Source organism: Sorghum bicolor, chromosome 2, assembly GCF_000003195.3.
Source record: "Sorghum bicolor cultivar BTx623 chromosome 2, Sorghum_bicolor_NCBIv3, whole genome shotgun sequence".
In the NCBI taxonomy this organism is placed as follows: Eukaryota; Viridiplantae; Streptophyta; class Magnoliopsida; order Poales; family Poaceae; genus Sorghum; species Sorghum bicolor.
In genome coordinates, this window is record NC_012871.2 from 7,645,302 (window position 1) to 7,661,157 (window position 15,856).

At 40.9% G+C, this 15,856-nt stretch overlaps 2 protein-coding genes across 3 annotated transcripts; both read right to left on the reverse strand.

Annotated features, from left to right (window-relative positions):
- On the reverse strand, window positions 379-2,405 carry LOC8078419 (sugar transport protein 8). Its single transcript, XM_002461621.2, has 2 exons — window positions 2,117-2,405; window positions 379-1,990 (listed from the first exon to the last, which is right to left on the reverse strand). Exons 1-2 carry the CDS (start codon window positions 2,253-2,255, stop codon window positions 591-593), a joined length of 1,539 nt encoding a protein of 512 aa, XP_002461666.1. The 5' UTR covers window positions 2,256-2,405; the 3' UTR covers window positions 379-590.
- Window positions 8,003-14,305, reverse strand: LOC8078421 (cycloartenol-C-24-methyltransferase 1). Of its 2 annotated transcripts, none has more exons than XM_021454396.1 (14): window positions 14,019-14,305; window positions 13,425-13,543; window positions 11,553-11,619; window positions 11,126-11,199; window positions 10,874-10,958; window positions 10,731-10,786; window positions 10,159-10,213; window positions 10,025-10,072; window positions 9,578-9,661; window positions 9,275-9,475; window positions 8,971-9,096; window positions 8,688-8,785; window positions 8,483-8,560; window positions 8,003-8,392 (listed from the first exon to the last, which is right to left on the reverse strand). In XM_021454396.1, the coding sequence occupies exons 2-13, from the start codon at window positions 13,505-13,507 to the stop codon at window positions 8,503-8,505; spliced, it is 1,035 nt and encodes a 344-aa protein (XP_021310071.1). In that variant the 5' UTR covers window positions 13,508-13,543; window positions 14,019-14,305; the 3' UTR covers window positions 8,003-8,392; window positions 8,483-8,502. The 2 variants fall into 2 exon arrangements, with proteins under 2 accessions (XP_021310071.1, XP_021310070.1); XM_021454395.1 differs by having other exon boundaries at window positions 8,476-8,560.

Below are 15,856 nucleotides of genomic sequence, written 5' to 3' on the forward strand. Positions count from 1 at the left end.
TCATTTTTCGAGAAATCAAATATTATTATTTATATTAATATTTATAATACATACTTAGTATCATCATATGACCCGCTGAGTTTATTCTATTTTTGTAATAAACATTTTAGTGATGTAAATATTGTTAATATTTTCTAACAACCTAGACAAAATCGAGAAAGTTTGGCTATCACTCATGTCTGTCTCCCCATGTAGACAGCTTTCCTAAGATGTGAACCAAATATAGGTTCATAAATGTATAATAAAATGTATAACAAAGGCTGAACATTGTGTCGGAGTTCCGAGAATATTACTCCTCTCGCAGGATGAATAAAAAAACTCAATGTATACTAAATTTTTTTCTCATATAATATTACCAATACGAGAACTCGATATACATATTTCTCATATATATAGTTTTGCCTTCCCTTCAAAGTGCAACGACATCAAATCAAATTCAATGTCGGAGCAAGAGTTAAATAGGTAGTACACCTCGCATGTGATCATCGTCATTATCACCATCAAATCACAATTAATCAGGCCGGTTTCTAGTAATTAAAACGGCAATTAAAAAACTTTAATCAACAATCCAAATATAGATGAGAGCACTACTAGCAGTTGTCGTTGACCCTGGCCTCATCGGCGTTAGCGAAGCACCTCTTCCAGAACCAGTGGCGGCGCCAGACCCTGTCCACCATCTCGTCGATGGGCACGCCCTTGGTCTCCGGCAGCAGCGCGAGCACGAACGCCGCCATGGCGACGATCCAGACGGCGAAGAAGAAGAAGATGAAGGCGCGCATGGAGCACATCATGGACAGGAACGCCTGCGCGATGAGGAAGGTGAAGAGCATGTTGGAGCTGACGGCGAACGAGAAGCCCGCCGTGCGCGTCTCCAGCGGGAACGTCTCCGACGGGATGAGCCACCCGAGCGGGCCCCACGACCAGGCGAAGCTCGACACGTAGACGCAGATGAGCACGACGATGGCCACCGCCCACGACCTGCTCGGCTCGTTGTCGGCGCGCACGTGCACCACCATGATCCCGCCGACGGCCGTCTGCGCCACCAGCATCTGCACGCACGCCTCCAGCAGGAGCTTCCGCCGCCCGACCTTGTCGACGAGGAGGATCGACACCACCGTGGACACCACGTTCACGCCGCCGGTCACCACCGCCGACAGCAGCGAGCTGTCCGTCCCCAGGCCCATGGTCTGGAACAGCACCGGCGCGTAGAACATGATGGCGTTGATGCCCGTGAACTGCTGGAACACCTGCATGGCGACGGCGATCACCAGCGGCGGCCGGCTCTCCGGCCGCATCAGCCGGCGGTAGGGCTTCTCCTCCTCGCTGAGCGCGCGCGCCAGGTCGCACGCCGCCCGGATCTCGTCGAACTCGGCGTCCACGTCGGCGGTGCCGCGGATCTTCTCCAGCGTGCGCCGGCCGGCGTCGTCCCGGCCGCGCTCCACGAGGCTGGTGGGTGTCTCGGTGATGACGAGGGAGCCCAGGAACAGCCCCGCGGCGGGGACGGCGGCGCCGCCCAGCGCGTACCGCCACCCGAGCGGGTGGACGCGCGACGCGAAGTAGTTGACGATGCTGGCGAGGAGGATGCCGACGGTGACGTTGAGCTGGAAGAGGATGTTGAGCGCGCCGCGGATGTGCGCGGGGGCGATCTCGGAGAGGAACAGCGGCGCCGCCTGGTTGCCGAAGCCGACGCCGACGCCGAGGCAGACGCGGCCCACGATGAGCATGGCGAGGTTGGTGGCGAAGGCGCAGAGCGCGGTGCCGGCCAGGAAGAAGACGGAGGCGGCCTGCATGGTGCGCTTCCGGCCGAAGCGGGTGCACGCGCGCGACGCCGCGAAGCTGGCCACCAGCGCCGCCAGGTAGAGCGACGAGGTGAAGAGCTGGAGGCGCTGGTCGTCGAACTTGCAGTAGTTGTTCTCCCTGGCGCGGTGCTTCCGCGCGTACACCGACGGGAAGAAGAGCAGCAGGAAGTCGTCCATGGCCGTCACTCCGCCTGTGCACATGCATGCATGCATTGAACGACGACATTGATCAGATCAGATCTAGACGACGACCATCGTCGTTCTGTATATCATCAGAACGTACGTACGCGATCGAGGTCGATCTTAATTAATCTTACCGGAGATGCCGATGTCGTAGCCGAACATGAGGCCGCTGGTGGCGGCGATGATGCCGCAGATCCAGACGTACCAGGTGATCTTGCCCTTGAAGTCGCGGCGGTCGGCGCCGGACTTGGAGACGGCAAAACCCCCGGCCATTGTTGTGTAACTCTTCTCTCTTGACGAGTTTTACAACGTAGTAGTATATATATACTTACTGACTTTCTTCTGAATTAGTGGATGGATTTAACAGTGGATAAGGAGGAGGATAACGAAAGGATTACGGCCTGGGTAGGGATAGAGAGGAGGTATAGGCGGCGCGGCTTAAATAGATCGAGGAGGGAGAGCGCGCGACGGATAAGGCTGCAGGGGGCGTGTTGACGGGGTTCATTGGAGTTGGAGTTGGAGGAGGGGTTTAATTTGTTGACCGGATAGGATAATTAAAGGATATAGCATGCGGTTATTCAGGTAATTTTGATCGATGCAGCCGCGTCAGGCGCCCAGACTGGCGGATATACTACTGGATTACGTGTCAACGCGTAAGCCAAAGGCTATCTGTGTGACTGTGCTGTGTGTGTATTTGGATTGGACACTGTTGACGGGAGAGGAACCGAAACTTTATCAAACTCTAAAAACGTCATTGTTGTTATGTAAACTCATAACCCGTAACGCGTTCTCATACGAGTTAGAATAATAACTCATCCTCGTATGAGTAAGAACAAACATGAGTCTAGAGACACAATTCTTCTTGAAACTAATGCGCGCATGCCACGGTTTGCAATCTGATTCCGAGGCGTTGATTGAATAAATCTCTGAAATCGCAAATCATCTAGATAACCATACAACAAGCTATACGTTGTGCATCTGGCAACGATACGAGTCTGATTTCCAATGCATGTTGAAATTGATGATATGACCGTGATATACTCGCTCCGTCCCTGAAAGTTTCAACTCCTAGAATCCGTGTCAGTCAAACTTTTTTAACTTTGACCAACTTTATAGAAAAGAGCATTAATATCTATAATATAAAATGAGTATCTTATGAAAATATATTCTATGATAAATCTAATGGTATTAATTGGATACTATAAATCTTAGTATTTTTTCTATAAATTTAGTCAAAATTTTAAAAATTTGACTTAGATAACTCTAGAAGTTGCAGCTTTCAGAGACAGAGAGAGTAAATCCCTAAGTCACAATCTCTTTAGGTTACTGCGCAACAAAGTATACGTTTCGTTGCAAAACAGGGCATATTTGCTCATATAAATAAAAAAAATAGAGCTAGATCTATCTACTGTGCAAATTGCACGGTTAGAGTCTATTAACGTTCCATTTATAGCTATTGACGTAGTGGTCCTAGAGCTAGCACACTACAATCGCGAAACAAAGCCGTGGTAAAGCCGCCATGATCTGCCTAGTTGATTCTAGCTGTTTTGCTTAGAAATACTCATCGGGAATGTTTTAGAGTTGACAAGGCCACCTATGTGTATTTTAGAGTCGACAAGGATTTGGGTGTTTTAGAGCCTACTAGGAATGTTTTAGAGTCCACAAGGCCACCTAACGTGTATAAATACCGTCCAGAAAAAGTAAATCTATTTGTGTTTTGATTGATTGGATACCTCAATCAGAATCAGATGTGACTCTTCATATTTACTAGGAAAATATGTCCGTGCGTTGCAACGGGACATATAGACAGTACTTATTGTATGGTGTTCTTATCAATAATAATAGGCTGCTATTGTTTGTTGGATTTAGTTGTGTCTTGCCTAACCTAAGACCAAATAATTTCAAGGCTCGTAACAAATGTTAGAGCAATAAAAAACTAATCTTGCATAGGAAATTAGCAGAAGATTGCCTCAACTTGAATACTCTGAAAGTGGCGTATGGCTATGCCCCCGTATACAATATTTTCCCACACGGACCGCGAGGACTGTATCCAAATCCAATGCGAGATCTGTCGATTGAGATTGATAGAAGTCTGAACAGACGATATACAGCTATATTCCAATTTTCAAAAGATAATATAATAATAACAACACCACAAATTAATCTGGTAAGTTGGAAGCACCGCTTGTGACGTCAAAACGATAGAGCGCAGATGCATTTGGCGTTACAAAGTCCCTGACTGACCAGACATGATGGCAGCGGTGTAGTTGTTCTCGGTGCAGAGGTGCGCGAGGACGTCCAGGTCAAATCGAGAGTCATCGCGGAGCCAGTAGTAGTTGTTGACGCGGACGTTGCCATGCTCGATGATATGGCATGGCACCTTCTTGGCCACCGACGGCGCTGCCTCCATCTCTACGAAGGAAGCACCGCGGTAACAGGAGAAGGCCCGATGCCGAAGAAGGAGAGGAGGAGGAGAGTGCGGCGGCGCGAGAGCGAGGACGCGGCGAGGGCTGGGGAGAAGGTGCGATGCGCGCAGGGGAGAAGCACGGGAACGGGAGGGGGCAGATGAGGGAAGGAGCCGGCCAGCCGGAGCATCGCCACCCTTTATAGAGCGAGTCCAAGCTGGTTCACGGGAGAGGCCAGACGAAAAATAGTTCAGACCAAAAAAGAGATTGAAATTTTGCCTCTTGAAAGCCCGGTCGATGGACTCGTATAGGGACACTGTAGACTGCTAATTGTAAATCACATATAATCCTATATATATACGGATACTGATGAAAGACATGGTGAACATATAAAGATACCTATATATACACAGGTACTGATGAAAGACATGGTGAACATATAAAGATATGGTGAACTGAAATTTTCACAATTTATTATTAGGTATAGATAAGTTGGCGAGACTTATGCCGATCGGAAACTTTTATACAAAGTCTCCGAGATTCCTAACTTTGACTCAGCTTAGCAGATTTTATGGTCTTCATTCAATTTGGCTGTAAGCATATGCCTCCGTATTTTTAAGTGAAGCTTCCATAAAACACCTAAGGACGAATCTAAACATCAGCACATCGGCCATTTTTTTATCTAAGGACAATAGCATATATCGGTCATTTTTCACATTTTCATACTTCTTGCCACATGTTGGGTACTGCTTGAAATATCTCTCATTAATTAAGAGCTCTAGGTAGACGATCTGCTTGTATCATCTCCACCATGTGCAAATTCTCAACGACCATCTAGGCCTCCCAACTTGAAGATCACTTGCCAAAATTGTTTCTCTTTGTTACAAGAGGCAGAACACTCTTCCAAATGAGATCACCAACCTGAAATGGTTTGCTTAAACCCTCTAGTTGCAGACCATGAACATGAGTTTTGTCCTCAAAGTGCCCTTAGGGTCTTCATATCTCGTATTTGATCTAGAGTGATGATAAGTTATTATACGAGTTAGAACAGTAGCCTGTCCTTATACGAGTAAGAACAACAACACACGTCTAACGAAATAGTCCAATTCAAAAACATGTCCAACGACGGTATACAATCCGAATCCAAGACGTATTGTAATAGATTACATGATCGTTGGCTAAATCTCCAAGGCATAAATCATCTAGGTAACTACAAGACAGGCTATACATTGTGCATTTGGTGAGGATACAAATCTAATATAATTCCAATACTATACTGAAACAGGTGAACCATTACATATATCTTTGAGCCACAAGTCATCTAGGTAGCTGAAACAAGATATATGTTCTAAGTTAACTACACAACAAGATGTCAAGAGATATATATATATATATATATATATATATTCTGTTGTAATGTATGAACATGTTTGGTAGTGTACAATGAACAAAAATAGAGCTAGCCTTTACCACGGAAATGGTAAGAGTCCATCTATTATACCAATATTCAGCTATTACAATATTCATTTATACTTATTGTTTCTAGGAAGTTTTGCTAAAAAATGTAGGATGCACAAATCTCATCACGAAAAGGGTAGAATAGCATAATAACAGGGTTCAGAAGAGATTAGGGTTTAAGGTGTGAAAAGTAGATATATCTTTATGATCGATTGAGTATCCCTGATCGCCCATGACGTTTCATATTTATGGAGTGGGCAGCCTTATATTCCCGAGACGCTCTTGGCCATCTTGTATGGATGTTCACCACTTGTCAAATTTGTTTCTCTTTGTTCCAAGAGACATACTACTTCATGTCTATACTCCATCTCAAAAGGGGTAACATTAGTATCACCATCTCTAGAGATACGGTGAACCCATAAACTCTTACACAAAACTTCATGTCATCTCCTAGGATTATACTCAATTTTCTTCTTGAAACGTTTTATTGATCTCATTACTAAACTCAGCCTAACCATGTGAATATGGAGATGAATTGAGCAGTTTAAGTTTATATGGCTCAAAAATTCACATACCTCTTTCGAAGATAAAAAAGTACCTTGGTCCGCAGTTGAAGTTTGAGGTATGCCAAACCTATGAAGAATATGATTAATAATTAACCCAATTACCTCCTTGTGTGTCAAGTTCTTCAAAGGTACATTTTAAATTTGTTTTAAAAAAGGTACAATTTTGGTTCACTTCATGAAATAATTTGTAGCCATCAACACAAAAGTGATGTCCCTTAGAGAAAAGGAGGATGGATCTGTCTGATGAAGTCTAATTTTCCTTTTTTGCCATTTAACTATCGCTAGAGTCTAGTTCAATTCTCGCCATCAAACTCCATAGCAAGGTATCTTTTACCATTGAACTATAGAAATCGGGCAACTTTGGCTATCAGCTAGTTTCAAAAGTGATTTTCCAATATATATGTATTTTTTTTAAAAAAAAATAGAATTAGATTAAACCTTAAAAATTAGTAAATTTAATTAAAAAAATATGAAATAAGTGTCAATTGTTTTCTAAAAATATAATCTATCTACCGGTGCTCTATTGAGTTATTGGAATTGGACATTACTTGTCCTTGTTGCTATTGTTTTATTGCTCGTAGGAGCAACCACTATTTATTTAAATTATTGTTTGTGTAATATTAGACCAAGTATATCAACAAAAAGGATCTACTATGCATTCCTAGTAGACGGAAGATCTCAAAGGTGACGACAACCTTTTGTGGATTGCATGCTCCACCACATATTGAATTATACTCCGTACCGTAGATGCATCTTTTTCTAAAATTTAGGTATTGCATGGCTAGAGCTTTACTTGATCGGTTGACTAGGTAATATGTTTCAAATACGGTAGGAATTCATACAACAAGTAATGAACATAAAGTAAAGCACAAGAGTTTCATGTAATTTAAATAAACACTGATGCAACTACGAGCAATAAAACACTGGCAACAGGAATAAGTAAGATCCAAAAAAAACTCTAAATAGAGAACCTTATATAGATTGTGTTTGTAGAAATATGTTGTACTTTTCTTATTTAAAATAAACTAGTTGTCAATTTTGAAAGACTTACCCAAATTTAATTTTATTATTTTTAAAAAGTACATATGCATAGGCAAAACCATAGTTGAAAGTTGAAACTAGTTGAAGACCAAAATTGTCTAAATTTTGATAGTTGAATAGCCAGAGATATTAATTTTGGAGTTTGACGGCCAAAATGGGACTCGGACTACAGTTTGGTGGCCAAAATTAAACTTTGTATCAGAATAATATATACTAGAAACCAATTGAAAATTAGGAAATGCCAATAATTTAATAGCATCACCAAAAGACAACAACGATAAAGTTGCAAGAAAAAATAATGAAAAAAAAAGTTGCATGCGTTGAGAACATGAAGAAAAAAAGAGTAAAGAACTAGATTAGCTTAGCCCGCTCTATCAGAAGGAGTAGAGCAGGGGGTTCAGCGACGATGGGCTTTGGGTCCGTAGTCAGTAGTCTGCAGGCATTTCGCTGTTCAATCCATGTACCTTGTAGTGTTTTGATGTGAAATTCAGTTTATATTCCACATCAAACCATTCCAACACAGATGGATTAAGGGCATCCAAACAAGCTCTTAGGGTAACAATTTGATTGACACGTTATAGTTCAAAATGGGTCTCAGGCACATAATCAATCAATGGTAGTAATACAGAGGAATTACACTTGATTGCAGGCATCTCCTAATCACCACCACACCGCCCCAGTTTATTTACCTCAGAAAACATTTTACTGTATCCATGGAGTCTTATACAAACCATCTTATTTGTAGAGCTTATGATGAAAAGGATTTCACATTGTCAGCCCCCTAAAAACCAATAATCTCAAGCAGCAAAACAACTAAACAAACACAAAGCTTAACAGTTACTACACTGATCGTTAATTTTCTTCCTACACAGAAGAACCATATTTTCTTGAATTGCAGGGTTCCCCCTCAGCTTCTTTGAAATGCCTCCTTGCTTTCTCTCTGAAAACTCACACCGGTGTACAACTTAGAAACTGGTCACGGAACGAGGCAGACATGGATTTCAGAAGAGCTTACAAAATCACCTGCTACCTGGAAAGTGATCCAAGAGCTCATTCCGAAACCGGCTTCTGAGCAAGAAAGAAGTACATTGGTGTGAAGATCTCCTTCCTGTAGTTGTTTATACAACAGTAAGCAAATGCGAGGAAAGATTCAACGGAAAGAGTATAATATTGGAGTTACTGAAATTCTTTCTAGTCATGTGCTCCTTCTTCTAGCTCAGAAAAGGCAGACTTACTTTCCGCCCTCTACGAGACCTTCTGCAGCCTTCTCTAGGAAATTAGAGACCCTCTCACTGCCCTGTGGAGCAAGACCAACATATTCCAAGGCCTTGACCTGAACAATATCGAAAACAGACTCTCAGTGCCAAATCATAAAGCTTCTACTATCCCCTACTGAATTGTTGGTTGTCATCCTGTGATAGAGAATGGCAACTTATTTGATTGTGTGGAACAATTTTGATAGTACAACTAACAAATGAAGTATCTGAAAAAAAAAAACAGACTATTTATTGGCCTCACCATTGTGCGAGTAATCATGCGTCCCACAGAAGTCAAACGGAAGCTACTCAGGGAAAATCGGCTTGGATCCAAGGGCAAGTACCAAGGCAAGGGGGAATCTTCAGCAAGATCCTTATCCCAAACAACCTGATGATGAAAAAAGACTTACATATCTACACACAACGGCTAAGCCATGAAACCACATCATATCAAGCAGAATGAAATAACAGTAGTGTATATTGCTTTGTCAATGGTGGATTTACCCCTAGGTGGACTGTAGCAGAACATGATCAGAAAACAGGGGAAAGCATAATATTTATCTTACCTCAAACCCAGCATCTTTTACTGCTTGAAGACATTGCCGAGTGCTTCTGATATCTGGCAGGCCATTGCCAAGCTCAATTTCATCCTTGATCCTTTTGTGGGTTGCATTGTTAGGATCATAGTGATCAGTAATGCACCACTCATACACAGCAAAGCACTGACCAGGCTTCAACACACGATATATCTCCTTATAGCAACCAACCTTTGCAAGAAAAGTAGCAATTTAGTTTCCATTACAAGAGGAAACAAAATTGATGATAAAGCTTAGTAAACAAGTGACAGTTTGAAAAGGTTGAAATCTTACTGGATCAGGTGCATGACATGTCGCCTCAATGGCATAAACAGCATCGAAAGTGTTGTCATCGAACGGCATTTTCATGAAGTCTGCCTGCATTACAGACAAATATAAGTGTTGTCCTTTAGCTTAACAGTAATTCAAGAACTCTATCTACAGGCATCGAACTCTGTTGAATGGCATCTTCACAAAGTCAGCATCTATTATATATATGGCAAAAATGTGGACAATATTCTAAGCTCCATCGTAAAACATCATTTTTGCAACTTCTTTATACAGCATTGCAAATGCGTAGAACTATTAGTGTAACAAAATTTGCTCTAAAAAGAGGTTAATCACTATCATTCTCAACATAAATCGAACTGCAAAGGCTAATTGGTTAACACCAAAGGTAGCTGAAAGAGTAGCAAGAGTTAAAGCAAGGAAGAAATGTGCTAGTGGATAGGCTAACTGTACCTTGACAAAATCACAGGTTCCACTAATTCCTGCCAAACGATTGAGCTCCTGAATGTTGAAATGTCATGTTAGCATATGAGCAACATGATACTGTAACAATGGAAGTGTCGATTTAACAATGTGTTTCAAATGACCTTTCCCCTGGTTATCTGGTACTCATTGTTATTCAATCCGGTAACTGAAGTTGAGCTGCACAAAAACCATTGCATGATTCAGTTGGCTGTGGGTTTTAGCAGAAAATGGATAAATACTGAAATAAAAGAAGGAAGTGCTATAAATATAAAGACCAAGAGAAAGCACTGTCCCTCCAAAGCAAATTCACCATAATTGTAACTTTTACTACCTCTGATTTCAAGTGTAGGTTGTTTAGGACATTTACACGGTCTCCAATATGACACTTTGACTTGCAATTTTACTACCTCTGACTTGCAATTTTTTTACAATATACCATTTTGAATAGTGAAAAATATATACAATGAAAGTATTTATCATGATGAATATGGTAACCATGTGTTACATCTTGATGGTCCAAGTAAAGACAATTGAACAGATAAATCCTGAAAGGCTAAAACGATCTACATTTCGAATCAGAGTAAGTGATAATGATTAACCAACCATAACACATTGGCCACACGTGTTAAAAAGTTACAGGTGAGGACATCAAAATTCACAAGCATTAAAGATCTTTGGCCCCAAAGAATCAAACCTAAATCTTGCAATTTCTCTCAGTGGTCCACCTATTCCACAGCCCACATCTAAAACCTACAGTTGATAAATGAAAAGGCACACCTCTTGTTAGTGAAGAGCAACAAGAACCATTGCGAATTAAATTTTAACAGGGAAACTGACCTTCATTCCTGGCTTCAAACCAAGTTGCAGGGCAAGAAAATGCTCATGTCGCTTGATGCTTTCGCGTAAGGATTCTCCATTCCATCTAACATAATAAGCATAGTTCAATTACCAAAGGCCATAAATAAGTATAAGCATATAACATTATGTTAACTCTCTAGTTTATTTGGAATAGGCACACAACATTTCTTTTGTCCTGACAAATGAAGACCAACAATTTACTCTTTATGCAAGGGAGCCCTCAGGCCTCACCTGTGAGCAAAGTGGAAGGATTCACCCCAACCATACTCATAGAAGCTAGTGGCTAGATCATAGTATTTATTAACCTGAAAAATCAGGGAAATGTCAGCTTCTGATGTATATCTTCTCTCAAGTATGTAAAAGTGCCAAGAAGCAAATAGCCTCAACTTCAATGATGGTAAGATGCATCATGAGGCTATGCACAGCAAAAAACATGTTTCAGCACCACTGATCTGTTATACTAAAGATGTACTTCTGCCCAACTTTTAACTATTTTTCTAATAATATATTCTCAATGGAATCTAATCAAGTAGAATTGCAAGCTGAGAAATATTAGGTTGCACCAGCTGCAACTAACTAGAGATTTATAGTACAGCTCGAATAAGGGCCATCAAATTTACACACAACATAAAATTCCCTCTTCAAAAGGTTATATTACCATATCAGTATAGTTGGACTTTCTTGCTTCCTCCTTCCCTCCATAGTAACCATGATATTTCTCATACCTGTAAAATAAAAAATAACGTAAAATAGAGATAATTAAGGAATAATGGCATTAGAGATTGTCTAGCAGATTCACTGTATATGTCTAGGATCTCTCCTCAACCTGCAGTAATCATGTAAATCCCGGTTGTGAGGTGTTTTGCCTTATCACTCTACAAATGGACAAGTGTCTCTTGGAAAGCGAAAGAACATAAGCATCCTTGAACCAGGATGCTAGTTCCATTTAGCCATTCGAACAGTATGTTTGATGCATTTGAGAAAAATGAATATCTTGGTAGCTCCTTAATGGCATGTACGGAGTACTATACGAAAGGACAGGTGAGACCTTGTTTACTTCCTAAACTAGGCCTTGTTTAGATGCGAAAATTTTTTGGATTTTGACACTGTAGCACTTTCGTTTTTATTTGACAAACATTGTCCAATCATGGAGTAACTAGGATCAAAAGATTCGTCTCGCGATTTACAGGCAAACTGTGCAATTAGTTTTTGTTTTCATCTATGTTTAATGCTCCATGCATGTGCCGCAAGATTAAATGTGACAGGGAATCTTGAAAAGTTTTTTATTTTTGGGATGAACTAAACAAGACCTAAAAACTTTTCAAGATTCCCCATCACATCGAATCTTTAGACGCATGCATGAAGCATTAAATATAGACAAAAATAAAAACTAATTGCACAGTTTGCCTGTAATTTGCGACACGAATCTTTTGAGCCTAGTTAATCTATGATTGGACATGGACAATATTTATCAAATACAAACAAAAGTGCTATAGTCCCGAAATTTTTTCGGCCAGCAACTAAAACAAGGCCTGAATAACTTAACCTGACACATGCTGGACAGGTTGGACCAGAAGCTGTCAATAATGTTCTGACAAACAGTATACAGTTCAGTACCATGGGCAATATATTAGGCCCTGTTTAGTTCCCTACCAAAAATTTTTTCATCCATCCCATCGAATCTTTGGACACATGCATGGAACATTAAATGTAGATAAAAAAATAAACTAATTACACAGTTTAGTTAAGAATCGCGAGACGAATCTTTTAAGCCTAGTTACTCCATGATTAGCCTTAAGTGCTACAGTAACCCACATATGCTAATGACAGATTAATTATGCTTAATAAATTTGTCTTGCAGTTTCCTGACGAGCTATGTAATTTGTTTTTTTATTAGTTTCTAAAAACCCCTCCCGACATCCTTCCGACACATCCGATGTGACACCCAAAAAATTTTCGTTCCCAATCTAAACAGGCCCTAAATGGAACCCCATTAGGGGTTGGTTGGGGTTCTAATTAGGCTTAAAAGATTCGTCTCGCAAATTACCCTCTAGCCATGTTTTTAGTTTCATAAATAGTCTACATTAGTATTATGCATGTGTCTAAATATTCGATATGACGGGTGGTAAACTTTACCGCTCATAACCAAGCAGCCCCTTACATAAATACACACTTGGCTACAGATAGTGACATAGAGGGCAAATATCAGATGTTGACATTTTCCTACCCAACTATTAACGGAAGATCCTACCAACAGAAGTAAAACGATGATCCTACCAACAGAAGTAACCAAAAAAAAAGTATTCTTTTATTTTATTTTAGACCTACAAAGTACAAACACACAAAGGATGCCTGGAAATCAAATCTGCAGGGGCAGGGCACAAAAAGCAATTGCAATTATTTAAGGCGTAAACTACATTAACTCCTCTTTATTATTATTCCTATGAACATCGTCACGAGCTTTGCCGTATCCAATAGAACAGAGACATGGCAACCGAAAAGGAAGCTGGGCAGATCCAGAGGAACGTACTCATCGACGGCCGACTTCACTCCCTCCTTGTCGATCTTCCCTCCGAGGCCAGAAGCAAGATCCAGCGCTCCCGACTTGGACATCGTGTAGTGTAGGCGGCCGGTACGGATCGAATGCACCTGCAATACTTGCTGTCAGAGACCAGAGTCCTCCACACGTTTCTTCAAAACCACGCCCAATACATGTATACGTGAACAGATGAAAAGGATGTCTCTTCTCTCTCTGCCCACTAAAAAAGAGAGAAAAAATTCGAGCTTTCGGCAAAGCAAGTAATCGAAACAGTGATAGCGACTGGGTGAGTGGTGGCAGGCTGGCAGCAATGCACAGCAGAAAACAAACGGGTTTCAAAGGTGAGGACAAGACAGAAAGGGCGCAAAAAATACGTCAGGACCGAAGAAATCTGGGAAACGCTAAACTGCATTCGCGCTCAAGCAAGCAGGCGGAGGAATCGTCAGAGAACTGGACGGATCCGGGAGGAAGAAATCAAGAACGGTGTGGGTATATGTATGTTCCTATCCACGGCGGAGAAACGATTCTGCAGGGCCAAGAACGGGCAATCGATTTCAGAAGTAGTGGGGGTGGGGGAAAGCTAACCCGTGGGCGGAAGCCGGCGCGCGGCAGCGGACAGTGCTCGCCGGGGCGGGTGGCGGAGGTGCTGCTGCGGTGGTGCCTCGCTGCTGACGACGAGCAGCGGGCCGCGCGTTCACTCTGCCCCGAGGTAGAGAGCGGTTCGTACCGACTGAGGAGTAGATTCGCCGAGGATTCGAAGACGGCTACGGCTGTGCAGCCGCCGCCCGTGCAGGAGGGATTTGGAGACGAGGACGAGCGGCGCGGGTGCGGGTGCGTTTGGTTGTGGCGGAGGCGGATGATGAGGGGTCACGGGGATCGGGAGTGTTTTAACTTTTAAAGAAGTCGTTATGATGTACTCGTAGCTTATTTTTATATATAGGTTTATTTACAATAATTTTGTAGATATAGAATAAAAATTATTCTATATAAAATAAATGAATGGAATTGATATAATAAGAAAATTGTAAAAAAAAAGGGGAACTCATTAAATAAAATATTATTTTTCTTTTACCATTTTAATCGCGAACTTGAAGAGATAGCCATTCGAATAAAAATCTGTCAAGAAATTAAAAGAAATACCTCTTCGGAATGCCTGTTTAAAAGAAATCTATTGAAAAAAAAAAAGAAATACCTCTTCAGAATACCCTTTAATTTAAAAAGTGACAGCTATTCGAATAAAAAACACTCTCTACTTGCATATTTAGAGCATCTTTAAGAGTTTCTTTTAAATTCACTTTCTAAATCATTATTTGTTATGATCTTTGGTAATGAATCTAACGTTACTTGTTTACTATGATGATAAATACTACGATCTTTTCATATGAATTCAGTTAAATTTAAGATACTTCCATTTAACACTGTTTAAAGAAATGGCGTCATTTTTAGGATGGGGCGAGCGCATACTATATATTTGTTATAAGAAACCGTTTCCTAGGATGATTTTTTTTTAGTTTAGCATAACCTGTTTCATACATCCTATGTCTATTTTAAATTAACAAGACGTACACCACGAACCCGGTATTCAAACTTTGTAATATTTATTTAGGCAACTACTGTTTATCTACCAATATTTAGATATATAGCGTGATAAAAAATGGAACCATGAACATAATTGAAAGTAGTTTCAGTCACAAATTTTGTTGCAATAAAGACAGACACGAGACAAATAATTAAGTGGTGGTGTAACGTTTTGGAGACCGTGCGGAATCATATTGACTCTTAGGTCAGTTTTAACGAGGATTTCATGATCTAGTTTCTAAAACATTTGTATTTTGAAAATAATGCACAAGAATTTTATCTTTATGTCTCTACTTGCATGAAACTCTCATTATCTTTTTCATCATAAATATAGTGTCAATTCAGTATATTTAATAAACATAAAACTTTTATGAAACCTTTATTAAAACTGACCTCATCAATTTTTGGGAGGCATTGTTCATTTGGCAATGGACATGACCGTTGACCGTTTGTTGACTGTTGTTGTCGATCCGATTCTACCTAGGCCTTGTTTAGTTCTCAGAAAATTTTGCAAAATTTTTTAGATTTCTCATCACATCAATTCTTTAGACGCATATATAAAGTATTAAATATAGATGAAAATTAAAACTAATTGCATAGTTTGATCGGAATTGACGAGACGGATCTTTTAAGTCTAGTTAGTATATTTTTGGATAATATTTGTCAAATACAAACGAAAATGATACTATTCCTATTTTGTAAAATTTTTTAGAACTAAACAAGACCTTAGATGAGGATTCTCTTCGATACAACCGATGCTGAGAAATCCAGGACACACTGCAATGTTCCAATACTGCCCTTGCCCTTGCCCTTGGCCTTTTGCCGGGTGTGTTTTCACTACAGCT